Genomic DNA, 25,935 nt, shown 5'->3' with positions numbered 1-25,935 from the left:
CTTATATTATCTTGTCTATGATATGTAGTGCTCATCTTATATTATACTCTCTATGATAAGTAATGCCCATCTTATATGATCCTCTCTATGATATGTAATGCTCATCTTATATTATACTCTCTATGATAAGTAGTGCCCATCTTATATTATCTTGTCTATGATATGTAGTGCTCATCTTATATTATCCTCACTATGATATGTAGTCCTCATCTTATATAATCCTCTCTATGATATGTAGTGCTCATCTTATATTATCCTCACTATGATATGTAGTCCTCATCTTATATAATCCTCTCTATGATATGATGTGCTCATCTTTTATTATCCTTAATGTGATATCTAGTGCAAATCTAATATTATCCTGTCTATGATATGAAGTGCTCATCTTATATTATCCTCTCTATGATATGAAATGCTCATCTTATATTGTCCTATCTGTGATATGTAATGCTCATCTTATATTATCCTCTCTATGATATGTAGTTCTCATCTTATATTATCCTCAATATGATATGTAATGCTCATCTTATATAATCCTCTCTATGATATGTAGTGCTCATATTATATTATCCCATCTATAATATGGAGTGCTAATCTTTTTATCTGTCTATGATATGTTGTGCTCATCGTATATTATCTCCTCCATGATATGTAGTGCTCGTCGTATATTATCCTCTTTATGTTATGTAATGCTCACTTATTATTATCCTCTTTATGTTATGTAATGCTCACTTATTATTATCCTCTCTGTGATATGTAGTGTTCATCTTATATTATATTGTCTATGATATGTACTGCTCATCTTAAATTATCCTCTCTATGATAAGTAGTGCTCATCTTAAATTATCCTCTCTATGATAGGTAGTGATCACCTTATATAATCCTCTCTATGATATGTAGTTCTCATCTTAAATTATCCTCTCTATGATAGGTAGTGATCATCTTATATTATCCTCTCTATGGTATGTAGTGCCCACTTATATAATCCTCTCTATGATAGGTAGTGATCACCTTATATAATCCTCTCTATGATATGTAGTTCTCAGCGGAAATTATCCTCTCGATGATAGGTAGTGATCATCTTATATTATCCTCTCTATGGTATGTAATGCTCATCTTATGTATCATATCCATGCATTAGTGCTATGATGTATATATGCTTTTTATATTCCCTAAACAGCTATAACACTTTTTTAAATTCGATTCGTGTAAGCTTTTCAACTCATCTAATGATAATACTTCTTACCTAAAAGTATCTCGCATCTTATCTAGGTCATGTATTATTTTATATGTGTCTTGTATTCATTTTACTTTGCCTTTTATCCATGAATAAATATTAATAGCAAAGTTCATATTTACTGTCCTAAAAGGACGAAGTAGTCATTAAGTGTTTCCTTTTACCTCGAAACAACAACCATTAAAAAGATTACCATTCAGTAATTTTTGCGACAACTTAAACAAATCTAAAGAGATAGCTATGTAATGTTCGGGCTTTTATAGACTGATGACGACAAAATATAAGTAAGGCCTACCATCCAGTGTTATCGATCGCTCCGTCATGCCAACATCATTGTATATCTGTACGGTATAAAGTCCATATTCATTGTTGTTTAATGATGTCATATTCAGCCTCGTTTGGGTTCCTGTTCTCACGATAGTTTCTCCATTGGACGAGATCTCAATGTCGATATCCTCGTTAGCGATGCGGTATTTTGACGAATCCCAGGATATCTCTGTGCCTTCTTTAAACCACCTGATGTCTCTGTAGCTTGGATAAGAATAGAAGGAAGCAAATATTTCCGTAGTTGTGTCTTCTTTATTCGTACCCAATTTCCCGACCACAGTAGGAATATCTGTTAAAGACATTAAAATACACTTAGTCAAACTTCAGATAAATCAAAAGCCAAAGCAAAGAATAGATACATTTAACAATATATATTGAGAAACAATTCCCTGAACGTTTAAAATGAGACTTACTTGTTTGTTTCGAGAATATATGCGTTTGTCCAAATTGTCTTATGTCTGTATTTTAACCAATCTGTATTCCTTCCATTGTTTAACTACATTTTCAAATTCCTAAGCGAATCCAAGCTGATCGTAACGAACGATTGAGAATATATATGAGCTTGATCAAGTTGTATAATACGTATATCAGCATACAAATGCGAACCTATCTGTAATCCTTACTTTCCATATCTTATTTTTATTCCTGGACATGTTAGGTAGATATATTTTCATTTCAACTGCAAGTTCCTATATCAACAGTACTATAAGAAATAGCGTCTATAGCGCTATGAACGCCATCAGATTAGTGCCAATTTGAAGTTCCTCCTTCTGCCACGATTAACTTGAGACAACAGTTAGAAGCAAACATTTTGGCGACGTTAGGCTGTTCCAGGAATCTCGTTTGTAATAACAACACAGACATATCAATATCGAAAATATAAGGAACATCTTTGTTTACGTCAATAATATATAAACATTAGAACATGAAAGTAAAGTTTGAACGGCATATTTCCAATGAACATGCCGGTATGAAGGCAAACATGCGTGTAACTGATTGGCGTTCATACATGATAATGAAACAAATGCCGTTCAATCCTTATATGTTACAGGAGTGTCAGCGTTTCAGTTGACAAACGGAATGGAATGAAAACACAATGAAAACGCAACGAGAACGGAATGAAAACGGAATGAAACAAGGCCTTAACGGAACGGAACGAAAATAGTTTTACTGTTTGGAAAGAAATGCGAATAGAACGGAACGAAACATGCTTTTCTCACAGGAACGGAGTGGATTGAAAGTAGGCGAAACGAAACGCGAGATGTATGAAAAAGGCTGATAGTCCAAGAACAACCATGATCTCATAGATATGCATAATCTTTCCAGATATATCATAGCACACTATTCCATGGATATCTGAGAAAATATTCTTTTAAGCAACAAGTATATTTCTATAATTATAATTTCTATGTAATACCAGCCTCAGCAAGCTTGATCAAAAGGCGTACATGTATCATCGGGATATTCTAAAACTTATTATTATTTACACCAAAACACGTACTTCTATAGGGATGGTTATTATTGTTATTGTAATAAGAAGAATACCAAAATAAGCAGCTAAGTTTCAATCCAAGAATGATTTGACCAAGACTTTTGAAAGGAATTTTGGAAAGATATCGGGTGTTAAAGTAAAAGGCACTGAAGGAATAGCGCTCAACAAGAAAATGAAACTGTTGCTAATGTCGGCTTTATAGTGTGAATCAGTTGACAGTGTCATAAAAACATATGGTACTAAGAATTTCCACAACTCCTCAACATATATTGTTCTTTATCTCAATAAAGAAATTTTAAAAAGAAAAACTCATACCAGCTCATTGCCTTTTTGTTAAACATGAATATCAATAAATGCAGCTAGATAAACATGATAAACAATGTGGAACTCTTTAATTGAATAGAAAATTAACATAATTTGAGAGGATAATTCAACATTTTATTGGCTAAATATGGCACTATAGTAATACATGTAAATAACAACTGAACATCATCATGGAATCACTCAAAATAAGAAATCACCATATATTTCAAACAGATTTTCAGAACATTTTTAGTAATAATGATATTGATATACAGGTGAAATCAGTTGTAATTCTTTCTTTCATAATGTTCCCCGACAAGTGATTGGCCAGAAGTGCATCACGTGTCCACCGATAAAAACAATATTGACTTGGAGCGTGTGATTTTTGTTGAAGGACTGGGTGTTTCTAAACATTGAATTATGACGTGTCTCCAAACGAACCCACTGCATCCTCGGTTAATATATCTTTTCTAAGGTCAATAAATCCAGGCGTCGACTTCAACCAAAGGCTATAATTGAATAGTATCTAATGTAGGTTTCCTTTCCCATAAAAAAATAAATTATGGCTTAGAGTCTGAAACAACTCAAATAACAATATGCGATATCCTTATGGTATGATTTTTATATAGAAAGATTTCACATTTGTTAGGAAATGTGATCAAAAATATTCCATAACAATGTGACTAAAGATTTATATATACATAAGGAATAGTAAAAAAATATAAAATATCAAAACATGAATGCTTAAATACAATTTACATAGTCACTTTGAATAACTCAATTAGTCTACCTACTGGTTAAATACATAATTTGCCAAGAAATTTATTCGCTTTATTCACAAACAAGAGGTTCAAGGGTCCTTGATAGCTCACCTGGAATTTTATTTTGAATTTTTCAAGCTTTTGGAAAAAAACAAATGTTTATCAAAAAGAAAGTCAAATCAGACTATGCTTGTTTGGGGGCTTTTTGGCAGATCTTATTGCTCTACCCCCCTTTTTTTTTTATCTTTGTGAATCTTTGTTGGAAGATTTGAACATTTTGTTTTTAATCTGAACTAAGATGGTTGTTATAGCCATTTATTCACTTCAAACACATAATATTGATTTAAACCTTTAACTTACATCACAAAATGTCATGAACTTTAGCCAGCCTCTTCTTTTACGTAAAAGTCAATAAAATGTTTTAACAAATTTAAATGGTCCTGAAATTGCGTCAAGATCATTCATTTGAATAAACTAGACAGCCCATTATCATAGCATGTAAGTGCCTAAATGCAATCACCCTAAGTTCATTTGAATATATTTTATAACCCTTCATCCCAGTATGTTATTGGCTTAATATCATCACCCAAGATTTCTTGATATTCAGAATCAGTCATTTATTTTAAAAGATTTTACACATTTGACCTGTGGCCCTGAAGGCTAGTCAATGTCATTCAATTCCACATACATCATATCCCCTCGTTCTAGCATGTTAATTGCTTAATATCCCCACCCTATGCCTCCTGTTTTTTGTAACCTTGAATATAAGTCAAGATCATTCATCTCAACATTTCACCACCAAAATATCAACATCCTGGGCCTTTTGGTTGTTGAGAAGAAGTTGTTTAAAGTAAAACGTTGACACCAGACAGATGGATAACAGAGGTAAGCAAAAATCTCGTGAATTTTCATCTGAAAAGGGTTTTGAGAGGGAATACTGCGCTTTAAACTATCCAGTTATATAATTTTAAATACTGCTCATCAGTGAAGATATTCTTACCAAACTCACTAGTCACTAAAACGACAAATTATAATCAATATTATTCTGGTGTTCTGCAAGGTAACATGTTAACCTTTCATTATTTGCTGAGTATATATCACAGCTTAGTAACCATAGAAGAGTGTTCTATTTGAAGGAATTTAGGAGATGTAGTTAAATGTTGACTTGTTTGACACACTCCGAGATGAGATTATGACTGCTTCCTCTTTGATGTCCTACACGTCTGGTGAATCTGTTGCTGCAATGTGGCCTCAAATATGATGGCAGACTGGTAACACTGGGACAATTTTAGTTGAAATATGAACTGAAAATACAAAAATAATATTTTTGTGTAAAAATGGTATGGTTGAGGATAAGTTTGTATGATACTGGCATTCATATATTGACCGTGAAATTCATGAAAATTATATGAGATATAGAAGCAAGTTTAACTTTTTTTTGACAATTTCAATTAAATATATATCTCAAATGTAAAAAGATCATTTTGACCTCGCCATTGACTCATGACTTCATCTCATCACTAAATGAAACATCAATATTATCCGAAAGTGATGGCTATGTGTTATTTTCATTAATTTCCTTAAACTATGATATAAGAAATACGAATTATCAAAACTTAGATGGGCCTTTCTTTGTAAAATTAAAAGAAATTTGGAAGGGTCAATTTCAATGTTTTACCTGCAACTTGTATCTTATCTCAATATTTATAATATAATTATGGTTATACACCAAAATTTGTAACTCAAAATAAGGAGGGGGGAGAGGACGAATCGTATGAACCATATCCCTCACTCTTGAAATAATTCCTAACTTGTTATCTAGAGTGTCTAAAACAAGCAAATATTAACCTCTGTTTATAAAAAAATACCTTTTATCATAGTCTTCTTTAATCATAAAGAAATTTACATGTATGATGTACATGTAATGACATGTTTCGGTAAACATTTATGAAACGTAACTGTGAAACACAACTTCTTGCTTTTACCTCAGACATCTATAATAATCTAAGTCATCAAACAAAGGCGTTCAACAAAGTCGACCATGCCCGACTCATTCTAAAACTCATTCGTTTTGGCATTCACAGCAAAATCGTTGCTTGGGTCCAAAATTTTTTCCTTGACCGTAGTTAGAAAGTTGCTGTAAGTAACACCAAATCTTCGTCCTGTCCTGTCCGCTTTGGAGTCCCCCAAGGCTCAGTCATGGGGCCCTGCCTTTTCCTAATCTATATAAATGATATACCAGACTCTATCACAAGCCAAGTTAGACTGTTTGCAGACGACACTATTGTCTATGTAACTGTTTTATCCGACTCTGATGCAGAATCACTACAAAACGACTTAAATTTTCTGGAAAAGTGGGAACAAACTTGGTTAATGTCCTCCAACCCTGATAAATGTGAAATTCTACACATCTCAAAGAAAAGACTGACACACAAAGTGTAAGTACATTTTCCATGTACAAATTCTAAAGCAAACAGATTCGGCTAAAAACCTGGACTTAACTATCACTAAAAACGTTTCATGGAACACCCACATCAACGACATTACCAACAAGGTCAATTCATCCCTAAGGTTCATTCGGAGAAACATTAAAACCACCAATGTAAAAACAAAATAGTTAGCATATAAAACTTATGTCCGCCCACACATTGAATAATGTAGCCCCATCTGGGATCCATGGCAGGCAAATCTTACCCATAAGGTTGAAATGGTGCAGAGAAAAGCCGCCAGGTACACCCTTGGGCGCTATAACTACACCAGTAGCGTTACAGAAATGCTCCAAACCCTGAACTGGCAATCCCTTGAACAACGCTTTAAAATGACCTCCACCATATTACTATATAAAAAAATAAACGGCCTTGTGGCATATGATGGCGGGTCACCCTAATGAGTGTCCTCGGAGTAATGAGTGTCCTCAGAGTGTCCTTGGAGGTTTTTGCGCGCCCGAGAGTACGTTATTAGATTTTTTTCACTTTTTTCTTCTGATTCTTTTTCGACTGTGTCATCCAGCCTTTGGAACAGCAGGCTTTAATTGTTGACCATTTCTTGCTCCGAAAACAACTTCGTAATCCGTAATCCAGTTAAATTCGCCCAATATACTCTGTAGTCTTTCTCTTATCCATCTTGTTTTATGTGTACCGACAACAACGTGGTTTCCCGCGTTGAAGAGTTCCTATAAATACCGTAAATACACAATTCGGCGCGCGCGTTTCTTTGACAACGATTATTTTTGACCTAAGTTCAGTCTCAGCTAAGATTTTGCTTAGCACGTTTTATGATCCACTCAAGATGTTGATCTTAGCTTAGTCAAAATTTCAAACTTAATTTCAAATTTTGTCATAAAGTCATAAAGTCTTTTCATGATGAGGTGCTGGCAAATAAAACGTATCAATATAAGCTTGTGCACTATACAGCACATATCAATACGTATCAATTTAAGCTGAAACAATCGAAGTGTATAGTTCGATACTCACTTTAAATTTTGCCAGCGCAGCTTTCACAATTTAAAATGCGGACAAAATATTTAGGCTATAAGATCAAAAGAATGTTTGTGGATATTGATCTTTTGATGAAAGCTTATGTCAGTCAGTCAGTCAGAAAATGTGCTTCGTCCTTTATTGCAATATCAAATAATATAGCAAAAGACGAAACTATCGGTTAACCCACGGACTTAGATAGACTAATCTAATTCCGTGGTTAACCATTCAATTTTTGTCTCTCCGGTTAAATACGCAGTCTTGTTAAATGTCAATTCATAACCAGAGAGTTTTTAAGGATTCGGCCAGACTGTCAGTTTTATTTTTTAAACTTCAGAATGATTAAGATAAATTCCAGTTTTACAAATGTGTCACCATCACGGGTTATCAAACTTAGTGTATAGTATACATGCATGCTGTCGGGAGAGGGCCTAGTATGTTGTGAGAACAGAGACGAATATACTGCTATGGCTTTATATGTCTCTGGTGAGAACTTATAAAATATTTCTGAATGAAAAATGCTCCAACTGAGTAGACCTTTAGTAGATGACAGTGATATCATACAAGGCAATTTTAAACCAGAAGGTTTGAAACGGAATACGAAACCTGAAGCTTCTCATCGATGAATACTTCAAAAGCCTTCGCCTTTCTATTAAATAAAATATTGACCAAGTTCCAAAACAATCGGGACATAATATAAGTACGCTTATTAATTATATGCATATATGGCTGAACTTCAGAGTTAGCCACGGTCTTTGTATATTGTACATGATTATAAAGTTTGATTAAATTTGAATGACATTTAAGCGAATTAGCTTGCGGAAACTAAGGGTGCTAATTAATTATGTACAGTTTTTGCTAAAATTCAAATTTAGTCTTTGTTTTTAATAACATAAATATTGACAAGTTTCATCAAAATCCTGTCATGGTTGTAATAAAGAAAACTTAAACCAACCAACCAATCAGAGGACATTATGCTAATTAATAATTCACAGATTTTACTCAGCTTTAAACTTGCTCAGTCTTTGTAAATTGTACATGCTTACCAAGTTTCATTAAAATCAATCAATATTTAACCATAATACGTCCAATCAAAGTTTTGATGGGCATACATAATATAACTTAACTGTCTGTAGCCTTTACTTTAGCTGTCATTTTCACCAGACTCTCCAATTTATGATTATTTTTTTAATGTCATACAGTGTGACATATTGAGACTGATTTGATGAATAAAACTGAATTCCAAACTCCCTAGATAATGGTAATTAATAAGGAAAGTCTCGCTGAAACCTATAAATATTAGCTGAAAAAGTAATGTGTTGCATTTTCAAAACAACAAGGCAAAGTATTACAATGCTTTTCATAGGCCCCCACCGGTGATTATTTATGCCAGGAAGCATAGGTCACAGTGAGTCATAATGACCAACATCTTGTACTCCACTATCCAGGTTACTCCAGGTGAAATAGTATAGAAGATATGCCCCAGACAAACTTTTTGAAAATTAAAGGTCAAAGGTCAAGTCATACTTCATAGTGACCTAATTCTTGCACACTGCCATCCCAAGATGTCCTCGTACACCAAATCTGAATACTCCATGTGATATAGTATAGAAGATATGCCCAAGAAAAACATTTTCAAAAGTAAAGGTCAAAGGTCAAGTCATAGGTGACGGTAACCTAATTCTTGGACTGTGCACTCCACCATCCCAAGATGTCATTGTACACTAAATCTGGTTACACCAGGTGAAATAGTATAAAAGATGTGCCCTGGACAAATAATTGTAGTGACATTTTTCTTGCACTTTGCACTCCGCCATCCCAAGATGTCCTTGTACAACAAAACTGGTTTCTCCAGGTGTAAACGTATGGAAGATATGCCCCGGACAAACTTCTCGGACGGACGGAAAGACGGCTGGATGGACAGATGGANCCCCCCCCCCCCCTCCCTCAGGAACCTGTGGGGAACTAATAAGCGATGAAATGAGTTGTCACACTCTATAGGTAACTAGCTCCTAGGCTCAGCTTAATAGGGCAAATCAAATGTGAAATCAATATTTGTATAACATGTCCTTTCTTCTGCTTTAGCAATTTCACATCACAGTAACGTAGTCCTATTTGCATGTAATAGATTTGATTGTTTTTTCTCTCGAAATAACAGGCCTAGGAATGCAATAAGAAATGTAATTTTTGAATATTTAGTTTTTTTGTTTACTACCTAACTTGTAAATGAAATGAAACTAGGGTGCTTCTTAAAATGGCATTTATCGTCTTTAGCTGGTTTTGGCATATAGAACTGTATGTTAAACTGAACACTATATTAATTGTTTCCTCTCGAACATTATTTTTAATGATGTTATCTTGTATTTGTAATGCTACAAATTTACAGTGCAGAATGTTCTCGGTTTTCAAAATTCTGTACACTATTTTTTCCTTGAAAAACATGTACAGTCATTACATGCGTGTTACGTGTTACAGGATTATAATGTTGATAGCTTTCTTAAACACAGACAAAATCACTATCAAATTGATGCTTTAAAATGTTGCGGCATTTGACTGGGTCAATCACCAGGGACCAGAAAGCTTTTGGTTAATATTGTCATGTCTAACAGTTTGAAGGTCATAGGTTTGAATCTTGGTCTGTTAGCAATATCCATATAAGTATCTTGTATACGTCCTCGGAGTCAAAGACTATGGGAGGAATGTATGTAAGCGGAACTGAATTATGTGGATCGCTGGCAACCAGTTAGCTCAATTAATCCGAGTGCCCATCTAGAGTTCAGAAGTCAGGTTGAAATTCCAGACCGACCTTATCGAATCTGCTGAACTAGGTTTACTGTACTGACTATGATGGTTTTTATAATCATGATGTGGTCAAACGAGTCTGAATTTATGTTAATAATTCTTAATAAGAGTGAAGAAAAATAAACCTCTAATTGCTCAATGACAATTATATGCTTGGTACTTGAGAGCATAATATTAGAGGTATTTTTTATTTTAACATTTATTATTAACAGAACTTCTGACTGACAACTGCTGTGCACATGCAGGGACCTGAGAATTTATTACAGCTATATTTGGACCTAAAATAAGGTGTTCAGATTAGTTTTTAATTAAAAAAGTATAGGCCTATATGATAATAATGGTATCAAAATCTTTCTAGTGGGTCTGCCAAATAGAGATAAAAGGAGGATGCTAATTATTAATCCCCATTATACTACCCCCCCCCCCCCCCACCCCCCGAGATGGTAATATCCTGCAACTTCAGCCGCACAGTTCGTTTGGCCTACATCATTCATTTTAAATGTCTAAATTCACATATGCATGTTATACTGATAAGGGTCACAGCAAACGTATAACCACTGGTAATGTTACCTTTCGCTATCTAAGTCCGTGGTCACACTCGTATGAATTAAGTATGTTCGATTAATGTACGTTAAGCCTGAAATTCGACGAAATTCAATATAACAGGCATTGTTCAACAAAAATCGAAAAATCATGTAGAGTTGTCTGAAAAAACTGAGTCGATAAGTTTTTGAGGCTGCCTCTGTTACTACCGCCATTTTGTTTCACGTCAATATACAACGCCTAGCCGATGGAATGAAATGGAACAAGAACGTAACAAACGAAATCTCGATTTGGCGACGGGACGGAGCGAAACGGAACGATTAGGGTGGAGCGGGTTTTCAATGGAACGATGCAAAACGGAACGATAAAAACAGTCTGCGACGGAAACGGAACGAATTGAATCTTAAGAACGGAATGAAATGAAAACGCGAATGGAATGGAATGAAAACGGAATGAAAACGCGAAATCTGTCAACTGAAACGCTGACACCCCTGTAGTTCCAATATCTGTCGTCATTGTCGGCTGTTTACTTACCGTATTCCTGTTTATGTAAAGTCACAGGTATTACCGCCTGACCAGCCTCGTTTGAAACCATAGCTTGATATTTCCCACAATCCTCTTCTGTTACGCTCATGACGGTCAGGATAGAAGACTTCATATCAGTTATTCGCACTGCAGGACGTGGGTCAGTTTCGTTTCTTGAGGGGTCAGTCTGGATTAAGAACTTGTTGGCTGGGTGGTTTTTCTGTACCTCCTCGCCTCTGAAGAACCACTTCACACTGAGGTAAGGGTAGTAGGAGGTGAAGGTCAAATTTAAGAGAGCAGAATTTCCTTCATATGACACGATGACGTCATAAGAAATCACTGGTTCGGCTAGACAAGCAAATTAATTAAAACGTTAAAAAAGCAAAGTATATTATTATAGAAAAGTGTGTAAAATCTGGTATCAAATCGGGTGTGTGCCATTTTGAATTTGCTTAAAAATGCAACCCTACCATATTCTGCTGTTATCAGTTGTGACGTTAATTTAATATTTTAGAGAATAAAACCAAAGAAGTACCAAAACAACTCATTTAACACTCCTCTGATCTGACAAGAAACATTAATGATTTTGAGGCAGTAATTAGGAAGAATCTTTTTGATTAGTCAATGGTGCAAAAATACCAACGTAAGAAAAGCGCACACATTAAACCACAACCGATTTGCACCTACAATTTGGTTAAGATATTGGTAATATCAAGCTGATAATTTCAATATCTAACTTGTAATGAAACCTCATCAAAGCTGAGAGGCAAAACCAAAGAAGAGAAAAAGTTTTATGCATTCAATATTGCATTTATTATTATGTCTCGTGTTAAAATTGGAAACAAACAAAAAACAGGAAAAAAAACCCAGAAAAAAACCACTGCAATGTATATCTTTTACAAACAATTTATTTTTAATTTTTATTAACGTTGTCAAACCGGACGAATTTGAGTAACCGGTAGCTTGAAAAATGTTCGGACCGAGTAACCGGGTTTGGTAATAAAAACAGATACATAGTATGTTTAGCTAATGTAAAAAAAAAGGATTTACAATTAACATATATCAATTAGCACGATAGTTTACTCGCGTATTTTAAGCTCTCAAGACCTACACACAGGAAATATGTTTCACTGAAATTAGTTAAGTGTGTACTTTTCAAAGCGAGTGCTTTCCTGCAAGTTGGCATTCCACAACTTTGCACTCTGGCTTACTTTTAAGACCTGTTCAGGCTTTTTATGACATGGTCGGCATTTCTCTGTCAAGCTTTTTATATCTATTTTCTATATAAAGATTTTTCGAAAAATATATTTGATAATGTTGAATATTTATTATCAGATTAACTACAATGAACTAAATATTAATATGATGTGGTATAGTTGATACGAACAGTCAATATATATAGTGTGTGATGATGAGTTTAGTCTTGCAGTGGTCAGACAATAGACACATAGAACTACAAACTAATTTACATTAAATTACTTTCCGTTTTATTGAATCGTTTTCTCTCTCTAATATTATTGCTAGCCGGTATCATAATATTGAGGAATTCAAAACATGGAATAGTAAAGGATGATTAAAACAAAAGGGAACATTTCATCTTTAATCCGATTTGAGAACATTAAAATGAAAGTTATCCAACAAAATGTTTTAAATGATAATTTAGCTATATCATACCACATTATTTATTCGACAATGCCCCCGTCAATTTTTTTCAAGAAATATTTTGGTCTCTAGGTTTTCAGATTGACTTTTATTATCTGCTGTATTTTGTATTCTAACATTTAAGGATCCCTGTCTCACTGCAGACAAACCACAACATAATTCCTATGTAGTTTTTCAAAGCATAAAGTTACCTCCCCTTAATTTCGTTTCTGATACATTTGTAGGAATGCCCGGCCAGAAAACTATAGCTGATCGGACAACTCAATTGTTAAGAACGTCATTGTTGTGATGGCATGTCCACCCTTGAATTTCTTGTAAGGCCCTGTCGCATTTTACATTTTTGTTAATTTCCCTATTTCAACAAAATTCCGAATAGTCTGATATCCTTTTTCACAAGTAATTTTGTAAAGATACTTTTATACCTTTTTTATTTGTTTGTTTGTATGTAAACCCTAACGCTAACCATAACCCAAGTAGTTTTGTAAAGATACTTTTATACCGCTTTTATTTATTTGTTTGTATGTAAACCCTAACGCTAACCATAACCCAAGTAATTTTGTAAAGATACTTTTATACCGCTTTTATTTGTTTGTTTTTATGAGATTCGACGTCCTCACAAATGATTTTGTAAAGATAGTTTTATACCGCTTTTATTTGTTTGTATGTAAACCCTAACGCTAACCCTAACCCAAGTAATTTTGTAAAGATACTTTTATACCGCTTTTATTTGTTTGTTTTTATGAGATTCGACGTCCTCACAAATGATTTTGTTAAAATAGTTTTATACCGCTTTTATTTGTTTGTTTGAATGAGATTCGACGTCCTCGCAACAGCTAAGGTCAAATAAAGATTGTTTTATTTAGGCAAAATATTTATAAATCCCCGTATTTCTTTATAACAAAAGCGTTTGAGGAAAGGAAAAACTCATACACACCATAATCTGGATTTGTAACCTCTAGGAATACCTCAGAAGTTCCCACATCGTTTGTGATTTGAATTTTGTACGTTCCAAACTTTTCAGCTGTAGGGCTAAGTATGATTATCTTAGTTACATATCCTTCCCGTTGGAGTTCCTTTCCGTGAAATGTTAGGTCAAGGTAACGTGGTTCCTCACTGATGATGTCACTTCCGGATGACAACAGATATTCCCCGTTTCGTTGCCACGTGATGCGACTGTGAGAGGGAAATGAATAGAAGGGAACTTCTATCTCCAATCGGTCATTCTGTAGAGTCCCATAGTTGGCCAGTATGACAGGGACAGCTGGAATACAAAACACTGTCAATAAAGCAAAGTACTGAACGTACTGTAACGCTAAAACTGAAAACTGATATAACGCCCATTACTCACGTGTAGATCAGGATCCATCATGATTAAATGGCTGGTGGTATAGGGTGAAGTGTTATCTATTTGCCTAGGTGGGAGAAAACAAACATCAGCAGATGTAGTGATTGCCTATGTTATGGAAGTGCCAAGTTTAAAGCTACATGATGTCATTCTTCGCTTGTTTTTATTATTGAATTAATCAGAAACATAATTTCTACCACAACAACTGTAAGTTTCCTCACTCATGACTCATTAGAAAATAGAACTGATTTTTTCTCGCGACATTCAGTTTGAAAAACTATTCATTTTCGCTATATTCTATAAGTAACCCGTCCGACCCCTCAAATTCATATTGCCTCTTTACTACTTAAACTAAGATTGAATGCTTCCGCCTAAAATTCCATCCTTACAAGGATGAAAACGTATTTCAAAGTGTAGAATATACAACATCTAAACTAAATATTTAATGACAGAACAGAATAAAAAAAATGTACGTGTGTATCACTGGCTTTAGCGCGCTCATGAATACATGTACATTGTTGTATGAAAATAACATGACGAGCGAGGGATAATCTTGCACGTGGGATATCCCTGACGAAGGTGCGAGAAAACCCAATAGGTTACGCTTCTATTCTATCAAAGCACCACCACAAACAGTACATTTGTAAAGATTATTAACATGACTATAGATCACCATCATAATCTTGTGTGATTAACAGATATTTTTCAACGCTTACACGTGTTCTTTCAACTCGGTTCTAATTTCGAGGTTATTACGCCTATTACGTTTGACTTTGATTTACCTGGAGAGTGTTTTCGATGAACCGGAAGACGCTTACCCTTCCGGAGCACATGGTTTGACTCTCTTCAGTCTTTTCCAATGGGGTAGGTAATCATGACGGTTTTGCTTGCACTTTTGTAATTTAAAATATCTTGAAGCTAGACCTACTTGTCGCAAATAACAAAATAAACCTAGAAAAGGTATATCCAAGATGTAAAGACTTCAATTAACTCGTAAGCTAATAAAGCTGCTTTTATAAGAAGTGTCGATTACCTCTGACTGTGAGTGTTGTCGTATTGTAATGAATCGTTACGTCACGTCCGGTTTCTTCTTCCGTAGCCACGCAAGTGTACGTGCCTGCATCCGCGTGCATGCATGTCGGTATTGTTAATGTGTTTGTGGTATCATTTTGATGACCCTGAAAAGTCCTAATAACACTATCATTAATGGAATGGATCCATGATTGAATGACCGATGAACAGGAAGTGACGTGGCATACCAGTTGAACGGTATCCTCTTGATCACACACGTGGTTATAGAAAACTAAAACAGAAAACATTTGTTATAATATGCAGTATTTGTTATAAGTATACCTCTACTTTATTTACTCTATATAAAAGTAATTGGTTAAATCGAATATATCCCCACTTTTGCCTGACTGTGTTTTAGTCCCGTGTGTTAGTCTGGGAACTTAAACACTCCTACACTCGAGTATTTCCGCCGAGCCAATCAGGCGAGAGGTGGACGGAGCTTGCTACCGAACTCGGAAGCATTTGGCTCCATTGCCATCAAGGGGGTAGTTGGGACGTGAAGCTATACAGTTTATGGTTTACAAATATTTTCTAGTTAAAACTATCTCTCTAGTGTGTATCGGTATAATAAAACAATTAAAGTATGGGGTTGAGGGATATAGCAAGTTTCTGGTGTCACCAGAAACTTGCTATATCCCTCAACCCCATACTTTAAATGTATATTAAACTTTTTCTTTGCCGTACCTACAATGTCTTTGCCGTACCTATAATGTTAAACCCTAACCCTAACCCTGCATATTAAACTTTTTCTTTGCCGTACCTACAATGTGAAACCCTAACCCTAACCCTGTATACTAAACGTTTTCTTTGCCGTACCTACAAAGACGTAAATTCAATGATGCATCGCTGCCACGTTGTCACAGTAGAGTTTCCTTAGCAGGTTACTGATTAAATAAACACGTCAGCGACTCTTCGCTTCATTTACTCTTTTTCAAACCCCTGAAAGCTCCAAACTTCCATTATGGTTAGAAAAAAAACGGTTTCTGAAAATGATTTCGAAATAAATCGCGTGGCATGACGCATTATTTAAGAATCTTATGTTTCTATTATTATTTCAAAATCAAAATAATACGTCCGTACCCTGTCAGTAGAACCATACATATAATTGTATAATTCATTTTTCTTTGATCTGGTTTGAAAGTGTGTCTTGACCCTGGTAATGGCTACATTCTAAAACGATTTCCCTGCAAGTACGTTTGGCTATTTGTTCTGTTGATATAGTCAACACCCTTGATATTTTGTATTTAAAAACGCAAGTTATTTGGAAATACGTTTTTAACAATTCAATCCTTATACCATATATTTTTTTCTGACGCATGCTTTGTAAATACCTTCTGGTGCAGTCACTTCAATAACTTTACGAGAAAGTCCAGCGCCATTCTCCAAAACTACCTTGTACAGACCAAAGTCCTCCTGTGTCAAGTTGTATATGGCCAACACCGCGGTATAGTTAGCGTTAGGGTGCGAAAAAGATCTACTCCCACCAATGGACGGATACTTGTACCGGAAGTTAGTTGAAACATTCATGGTCACAACAGATTCGAACTTCGTCGAATTTTGGACAGGAGGATAATGATAAAGAAGCCAGTCCTGACTGGATATATTTTTCCATTTCAATTCTGTAGCATATTTATCCGATGTTCCCAACTGATCATTGTTATGGTACCAGGTTGCCGTTGGATATGCAATGTTGGAGTCAAAGTTCACTGTTAGCACGATAAACTTATCACTCTGTTGAACAGCTGTCTCCAACAAATGAGGAAGTTCTGTGATATAAACAAATATTTATTAATAGAACACTTGGCTGAAATTCCAATAAAACATCATGATTGGAGTTTGGAAAGATAAGATATAGCTTCGAAATTGGTTGCGCTTATAACTTATACATTGGTTTACTCATGTTCATTGTAATGATAAATTGACCCTTATTGCAGAGGGCGAAAAATATCCCGGTATATAGAATTTCTTCATTCTAATCTGCAACGTAATGAGAAACTTGACTTCGATCTGACGAGATAGATGTTCCTTACAACTAAGTACATGACGAATTGTAACAAAATTTAAGCTCAAAAGAGCAAAACTCATTATTTGACTAATTATATATCACAAAAAACCCATTCAACTCATTTCAAATTCACAGAACATCATGATGGGTTTGCACTGATGAAAATAAAGTTCTGATTTGTTACACACTGATATAGGATAGAAATGACTATCACAATTTTGAACTCAAAATTTCCATTCCTATTAACAGGAAATAAGCGAATGTTTGCTCCTATATTCTGCGTAAAGATAATAATATAGTTTCTTTGCGAATTGCAAAGTAAGAGCCATTAAAATGTCCATTTCTATTATCAGGTAATGAGTACCACTGTTCATCTATTTTTGATTAAATAATATGTTATAGTTTCATACATATATAAAGTTCCTACACAAATGCATGGATTATTTTATGAACACCTGTTGTAAAACAGAAGTTTTGTGAATTAACCGAATGACAGGTTTTTGACAGCGTCATTTCTCGATCCTCTCTTATCTTTATATTATTTAATTTCTTGATATGTACCAATGCTTTACTAAATATGACAAGCGATATTTGAAACATTTTATTGGGGTTTTACGGAAGAATTATCATATATGAAACTGAAGAGTGTGCAATACCTATCAGATCGTAGCTTATATTTAGGAAATGTGTATCTTTGTTTTGTCGTTTTGTATGTAATATGCAAAAGTGGTTCTATTTTACTCTTTGATCATGTTATTTCCCATTAGATCATTTTATTTGTGACATTGACCCTTATCCACGCACAGGTCGACTTCCACATCTTGAGACTTTGCATATTATTTACTTGATATTAGCTGTTTCAGCTCTCACCTGTACTTATCTGTAACGATGTGAGAATCGGTGCTTTGATTTTGGTTGAATTGTGAGCTGTTTTACTTTACATATCATTGATATAGCCTTTTAGCATACATGCCTTCACCACACTGCCCGCAATTCTATAGCCTTTTAGCATACATGCCTTAACCACACTGCCCGTAATTCTATAGCCTTTTGGCATACATGCCTTAACCACACTGTCCGCAATTCTATAGCCTTTTGGCATACATGCCTTCACCACACTGCCCGTAATTCTATAGCCTTTTGGCATACATGCCTTAACCACAATGCTCGCAATTCTATAGCCTTTTGGCATGCATGCCTTAACCACACTGCCCGCAATTCTATAGGCTTTTGGCATGCATGCCTTCACCACACTGCCCGCAATTCTATAGGCTTTTTGCATACATGCCTTCACCACACTGCCCCCAATTCTATAGCCTTTTGGCATACATGCCTTAACCACACTACCCGCAATTCTATAGCCTTTTGGCATACATGCCGCCACCACACTGCCCGCAATTCTATAGATTTTTGGCATACATGTCTTCACCTCACTGCCCGCAACTCAAACAATAGTTCCATGTAGTTCTTACCTTAACATACTTGGCTATGTAACAATTTTAATAATCGATGTTTTTGATAAGGAATCAATTGTGAGTTGTTTTATATCCTTGATCAATTTAGTGTCATGGTGACCCCCAGTATTCCACTTAGTACTACACATGGGAGATATATCATTTAGTAAAAGCTGAACTTTACATGCATACGTTTGATGATAAAACTGGAAAGTTTCTATATTTTGTTGTGCGTTTGTTTATAATTGAAGATGAATAAGATTTTGGATTTGAAAGATATCGCATAGGCTCACTTTTATAGCTTTTTGGAAAACATAACTTCGTCACATTGCCCGCTTAATCAGAAAGCCTGCAGAGATCATTCTTCAAGGTCAAAACCGTAAACACCGCGAGAAATACAAATGAAATGACATTGGCGTTCATCCTTATTACTGAACTTGCCGAATTTGACTTATTAAGTCTTAAGGTAGGCTACCTGTTGCCCTAATGACCTCTTTGGTGCTGATGGGCAGTAACTAATCCAATAATAATAATAATAATACCTGTTTCAGGAAATCCCATATCGATGAAGACTTCTGTTGTACCATTATTGTTCCTGAGGACACACATATACTTCCCGTAGTTGGGTTCGGTGGGGGTTCCATACTTCAGGAGGGTTGTGTATGTGGCCTCGGTTTCTAGTGCATTGTCATCACGATGTGTTGTAATATCAACGTTACTCTCAGCGGTAAGGATGCGTTGGATCTTGTACCATTCAACCTTAAGCAGAAACGACAATAATAATGTCGTGTTAAAGAACTGGATGTGATATATATATCATATATATTATATCATGTAAGTGTGACGTATCGTCGCTATGATGTTGCACGTTATTTAATTACAATTAATTACCATTTAACCCATACCGGTAATAACAATCAAAATACATTGGTGTTTTAATAGACCACATATATGTGATAAACGTAATCACATTGTGATATAAATCATATAAAATATCACAGGTAAGTGTGACGTATCCGTGCTATGATGAAACATGCGCATTGACTTCAATTAATTACCATTAAACCTAAAGCAGTAACAGCAATGAGTCTGCCGTTAAAGGGACCAGATATCTGTGATAAATGTAACATCAGTGTGTTAAATATCATAATTATAACAAGTAAGCGTGAGGTTTCCGCTCTGTAATGTAGTACATGCATCAACTATAATTAATATCGTCCATATCATATATATCCTTATTTTGTTTTGTCTTTCTTTTGGATTTCTGGTGTATTCGCTGCTTTGCTATACATTATTTATATTCAGTTATAAAGGATTCAATATTAACATGGCATTACCTGAAAGTTTGGGTCGGAGGAAAAAGTCACCGTGATAGTAGCATCTTGGGATGATAAACTATAGCTGTGAAAAGTGGGAACTAAAAAAAAGATATAACAAATATAGCTCGTCCGGAAAAGTATATTTATTTTATTATCACTACAACTGCTAAATAAGGAAGCATCTACCTTTTCAATGTAAATAGCGCTGAACATAGAAAATAATTATCAAAATATATTGTCTGGAAAAAATAAAGTCAAACAGCGTTTATTTTTTATTTTATGCTACGAAACAGTTTCTTGTGGTGATACTCTATAGTTGTGCAAAGTGGGAATTGTAAAAAGATATTGTATGCAAAATAAAACAATCGAGCTAGTCCGGAATAGCATATTGTTTGAATTATAAAAAAACACAAAAAAACACCACAATATGACAATATTTCATTGTGAAAAATTGCATCGTGTGTATAACAAAATAAACGAAATATATAAATAAATAACTGATAAATAAAACACCTTTGCAGGAATTATGAGATACAAGTGCAATATGACAATATTACTTGCCGAAAACATGTATTGTGTGTAGAATAAATTAATAATAATATATAATATTAGAATAAATAAATATATAAACAAAATACACAAAATGCATGTGATCAAAGGTAAACATTGATAAAACTCTTATTGAAATGTGTGTCACTGAGTTTGACTAAAATTCCGGTAAATATCATATCACATTACCAAAATTAACACTGTTGTACATGTGTTGCAAAAGTTGGTATATATTTGAAAATAAAAACAAAATATCTTTAACAGACAAATACAAATTTGTTTGTGGAAGCATAATACAAATTGCAGGTAGATATAAAAAACAAATCGCACTTCGAAAAAATGAAAAATTAAACAATTATGTACACCAAACTATGACTAGGAGAAATTGTTATTTAGTTATCTTTATGTATGTCACTGGCAAAATTAATGTTAAACATGATTTTATCTATAAATGAGAGTAGTAAAAATGTACATGTACTTGACACCCAAACAGTACTATCTAATAATAATGATTAAATGCATTGTCCTTACCCGATGTTGCTCTATCTAGGAACACTGAACTTTCGCTTATGCCTTCTGAATTTCCGACAGTCACCCTGTACAACCCAAAGTCCTGTAATTCTGGGTCCTGGATTCTGAGTGTGGCTCTGAACCCTTCAAGCGTGACATCAGGTTGATACTCACTGGTGACCCTGACGGGGGTCACGGTTAGGTTGTGTCTTTCATCTTGCTGAATTGAAATATCACCATTTCTCCAGTGCACTAACCGGTAGGGAAAGCATGATACGAAATCCACATACATTTCTACAACGAGTTCTGTTTTTGTCACTGTGACCATCTTAGAAAGCGACGGCGTAGCTTGAAAATGAAAAAAATATGTATAACGTCAAACCCTGAAATAAAATGTGAGGTTGTTTTTTGAGGCATTAATTAAATTTTAATTCATAATGACGTCATCAATGTAGCTTTGATAATCACCGACTTCTCTCCAACACGTTCTGTTATATTAAGCATATTCAGGTTTACTGGGGTCATTGAAGGTTTATTGGGGACATTGAAGGTTTACTGGGGTCATTGAAGGTTAACTGGGGACATTGAAGGTTTACTGAAGTCATTAAAGGTTTATTGGGGTCATTGAAGGTTTATTGGGGTAATTGAAGGTTTATTTGGGTTATTGAAGGTTTTCCTGGGGTCATTGGAGGTTTATTGGGGTCATTAAAGGTTTACTGGGGTCATTGAAGGTTTACTGGGTGACATTGAAGGTTTACTGTGGTCATTGAAGGTTAACTGGGGACATTGAAGGTTTACTTGAGTCATTAAAGGTTTATTGGGGTCATTGAAGGTTTATTGGGGTTATTGAAGGTTTATTTGGGTTATTGAAGGTTTACTGGGGTCATTGGAGGTTTATTGGGGTCATTAAAGGGTTATTGGGGTCATTGAAGGTTTACTGGGGTCATTGAAGGTTTATTTGGGTCATTGAAGGTTTATTGGGGTCATTGAAGGTTTATTGGGGTCATTGAAGGTTTATTTGGGTAATTGGGGGTTTATTAAGGTCATTGAAAGTGTATTGGGATCATTGAGGGTTTATTGGGGTCATTGAAGGTTTATTGGGATCATTGAATGTTTATTGGCGTCATTGAAGGTTTCTTGGGATTATGGAGGGGTTATTTGGGTCATTCATGGTTTATTGGGGTCATTGAAAGTTTTTTACGATCGTTGAATGTTTATTGGGGTCATTGATGGTTTACTGGGGCCATTAAAGGTTTATTGGGATCATTGAAGGTTAAGTGGGGTCATTGAAGGTTCATTTGGGTCATTGAAGGTATGTTAGGGTCATTGAAGGTTTATTTGGGTCATTGAAGGTTTATTTGGGTCATTGAAGGTTTATTGGGGTCTTTGCTGGTTTATTGGGGTCACTGAAGGTTTATTGGGGTAATTAAAGGTTTATTGGGGTCGTTGGATATTTATTGGGGTCATTGATGATTTATTAGGGTCATTTAAGGTTTATTGTTGTTATTTAGGGTTCATTGGGGTCATTGAAGGTTTATTGGGTCATTGAAGGTTTATTGGGGTCATTGAAGATTTATTGGGGTCATTGAAGATGTATTGGGGTCATTGCAGGTTTACTGGGGACATTGAATGTTTATTGGTCTCATTGAAGGTTTACCGGGCTCATTGAAGGTTTATTAGGGTCATTGAAGGTCTACTGCGGTCATTGAAGGTTTATTGGGTCATGGAGGGGTTGTTGGGGCCATTGAAGGTTTATTGGGGTCATTAAAGGGTTATTGGGGTCATGAAGGTTTACTGGGGTCATTGAAGGTTTATTTAGGTCATTGAAGGTTTATTGGGGTCATTGAAGGTTTATTTGGGTAATTGAGGGTTTATTAAGGTCATTGAAAGTTTATTGGGGTCATTGAAGGTTTACTGGGGTCATTGAAGGTTTACTGGGGTTATTGAAGGTTTATTTGGGTCATTGAAGGTTTATTGGGGTCATTGAAGGTTTACTGGGGTCATTGAAGGTTTACTGGGGTTATTGAAGGTTTATTTGGGTCATTGAAGGTTTATTGGGGTCATTGAAGGTTTACTGGGGTCATTGAAGGTTTACTGGGGTTATTGAAGGTTTATTTGGGTCATTGAAGGTTTATTGGGGTCATTGAAGGTTTACTGGGGTCATTGAAGGTTTACTGGGGTTATTGAAGGTTTATTTGGGTCATTGAAGGTTTATTGGGGTCAGTGAGGGTCGTGCCCCCATGTGTATAATGCAATCAGTATGATCAATTTGATTATTAGGACGTGTTGATTTTATGAATACAAAATATGCATACCAGTTACATTTACATACTATCTATAATTCATAAAATACGTTTGTTCTGATTTGTGATTGAACTTCATCCTGGGATTGAAACAAAAATATACCACTTATTTATATAATAAATTCTTCATAAAAGCAGCTTTTTTATAATAATAATCAGCTTAATATCATGAATTCTGATTTTTCAGGCATTTTTAGCGCATATATATTGAGGATAATCAGGAGCTAATTACCAGTTTAGTCTGCCTGTTTAACCCTTTCAACACTGTAGACCATAATGGACTCCTCGAGATTATTTTCTGGTAGAGTTTATTAAAGTTACATAGGGTCTTTTAGAGTCTTTCAAAGTCGAATCTGATAACCTGGATTCGATTGGAGACGCATATTTAAGTGCCAGATGTGGTCAGGCAAAAATGATTCTCCGGAAATTTTAGAGATTCGTACAGAACTTCAAACGTTGTTTTTTCCGTAATTATACATTTTTCTCCGTAAAAAAATACAACTCGTGAAATCAATAGGAAATTTCCATCGTAACACGGTGGTTTATTCCAGTAAACCTTAAATGTGCGAAAAAATGGTTTTAAAGTTGATATACAAAAACTGTCTCATCAGTTCTTCTTGGTGCCTTTTCATGCCAATCGATATTAATTACAGATATTTCCTTATTACACCGTTGTAGAGTTTTCCTTAAATTAACACTCAAATTAAAAATGGAATAACAATTATATTCAACAGGTATTAATGCTTTGCACAAAATTGTTTTTATTCATTATGGGAGGCACCGTAGTCTAGTGGTAGGACGCCGGGCTCGTGACCGAATGATTGCGGGTTTGAGTCACGTCACGGTATTGTGTTGTATCTTTGAACAAGATACTTTACTCCGCATGTTCCATTCTACTCAGCTGTAAATGAGTATGGGGTTAAGTAGTACTAGAATTTTTGATCGCTAGCTGTGAGTGCCGAAATGGCAGCACCGGCTGTATGCTCCCAAGGGAGTTAAGAAAGATATTGGCTGGTTGCAAAGGCCCTGTAACCACAAATAGTATATCGTGAACCGCTTTGAGACGGCCTTCGAACTAGGTAATGACAAAGCGATATATAAAAAACCTCGAATTATTATTAATATTAGTATGGAGCATAACAAGCAGTATTTGCAAAAGAAATGTACATGTGGTTTTAATATTGTGTTGTCATATCGCAATACCCTTGGTGTGCTTGTAGGACAGCTTAAAGCCTGGACCTGTCGCCGAACTGTCTGTCGTAAACTTGATGAGGGTATTGTTTCCTGTCGCTTTGATCAGTTGTGGCGGCGGGGTTCCGCTAAGCCGGACTAGTATCCGGGCAGACTCGGTTGGACCTGAAGAGAGATGAACTTAATAAATTAAACAAATATATACATCTGTAATGAAAAAAACTCAAAGGGATAAAGGAGCTATAAAAGTATCTGATTAAGTGAATAATGTTGCATAATATGTAATTTGATGGAAAATGATTACCTCTTGAAAACTTAGTTATACTCATATCTTTTTCGTAAAATCGATTCATAACATGACTTATGCTTACGACATGCATTTATTATAAAGTAGTATATTTTGTTATGATTTATACTATCTAGTTAAAATTGTCTGAAAGGTCAAATCATTGTGAGAGTACATTTATTTACATGCAATTGCATTAGTGGCATGTACCTAAACAGACAAATAACAAATGTCACAATGCTGATGACGTTATCATGAGGTTTCCTACAATATTTAGATTTCTAGGAGGAAAATTCAACATTTGAAATAAAAATTCACTTTAAATTGAAACATACACATCTAGTTTATTTACTAGCTATCCATGTTTCAACCGAAAAACAAAAAGTATGCTTGAAGCCGACATTTTGGTTGTGATACTACATCAAAACTTACCATCATATATCGTAAGGTGGTCGCAGCAGGTCTCTAAATGTAAATCGTGAATATATATCTCTGTGGGTTTACATAAGTAACCGTGTGCATGTACCACGGTCCATCTGCAAGTTAAGTGACTGAAAAAGAATTATAACCATGTTACACCTATACAAAAAAGTCTCAGTCTTAGTGCTAGAAAGGTTAGGATATATCAAAGTGATTCCTTGACATCAGTCTTAGTGCTAGAATAGTTAGGATATATCAGAGTGATTCCTTGACATCAGTCTTAGTGCTAGAATAGTTAGGATATATCAGAGTGATTCCTTGACATCAGTCTTAGTGCTAGAATAGTTAGGATAT

General features: G+C 35.0%; 1 protein-coding gene across 1 annotated transcript in view; it reads right to left on the bottom strand.

The window, feature by feature from the left end:
• Nucleotides 1-25,935, bottom strand: part of LOC110451163 (neural cell adhesion molecule 1-B-like) — a 61,615-nt gene that overhangs the window by 19,526 nt on the left and 16,154 nt on the right. Inside the window, exons 2-11 of the mRNA XM_021499026.1 lie at nucleotides 25,594-25,712; nucleotides 24,888-25,040; nucleotides 21,403-21,729; nucleotides 20,341-20,420; nucleotides 19,546-19,762; nucleotides 16,876-17,310; nucleotides 15,507-15,776; nucleotides 14,063-14,389; nucleotides 11,476-11,814; nucleotides 1,533-1,853 (exon numbers count right to left, since the gene is read on the bottom strand). Coding sequence (XP_021354701.1) covers nucleotides 1,533-1,853; nucleotides 11,476-11,814; nucleotides 14,063-14,389; nucleotides 15,507-15,776; nucleotides 16,876-17,310; nucleotides 19,546-19,762; nucleotides 20,341-20,420; nucleotides 21,403-21,709 — 2,296 coding nt within the window. The 5' untranslated portion in view covers nucleotides 21,710-21,729; nucleotides 24,888-25,040; nucleotides 25,594-25,712. The remainder of the gene's footprint in view (nucleotides 1-1,532; nucleotides 1,854-11,475; nucleotides 11,815-14,062; nucleotides 14,390-15,506; nucleotides 15,777-16,875; nucleotides 17,311-19,545; nucleotides 19,763-20,340; nucleotides 20,421-21,402; nucleotides 21,730-24,887; nucleotides 25,041-25,593; nucleotides 25,713-25,935) is intronic.

The sequence above is a fragment of the Mizuhopecten yessoensis genome, unplaced genomic scaffold (assembly GCF_002113885.1).
Source record: "Mizuhopecten yessoensis strain PY_sf001 unplaced genomic scaffold, ASM211388v2 scaffold5857, whole genome shotgun sequence".
NCBI lineage: Eukaryota > Metazoa > Mollusca > Bivalvia > Pectinida > Pectinidae > Mizuhopecten > Mizuhopecten yessoensis.
Note: the sequence above shows the minus strand (reverse complement) of the source record. Positions and strands in the feature narration are given on the sequence as shown.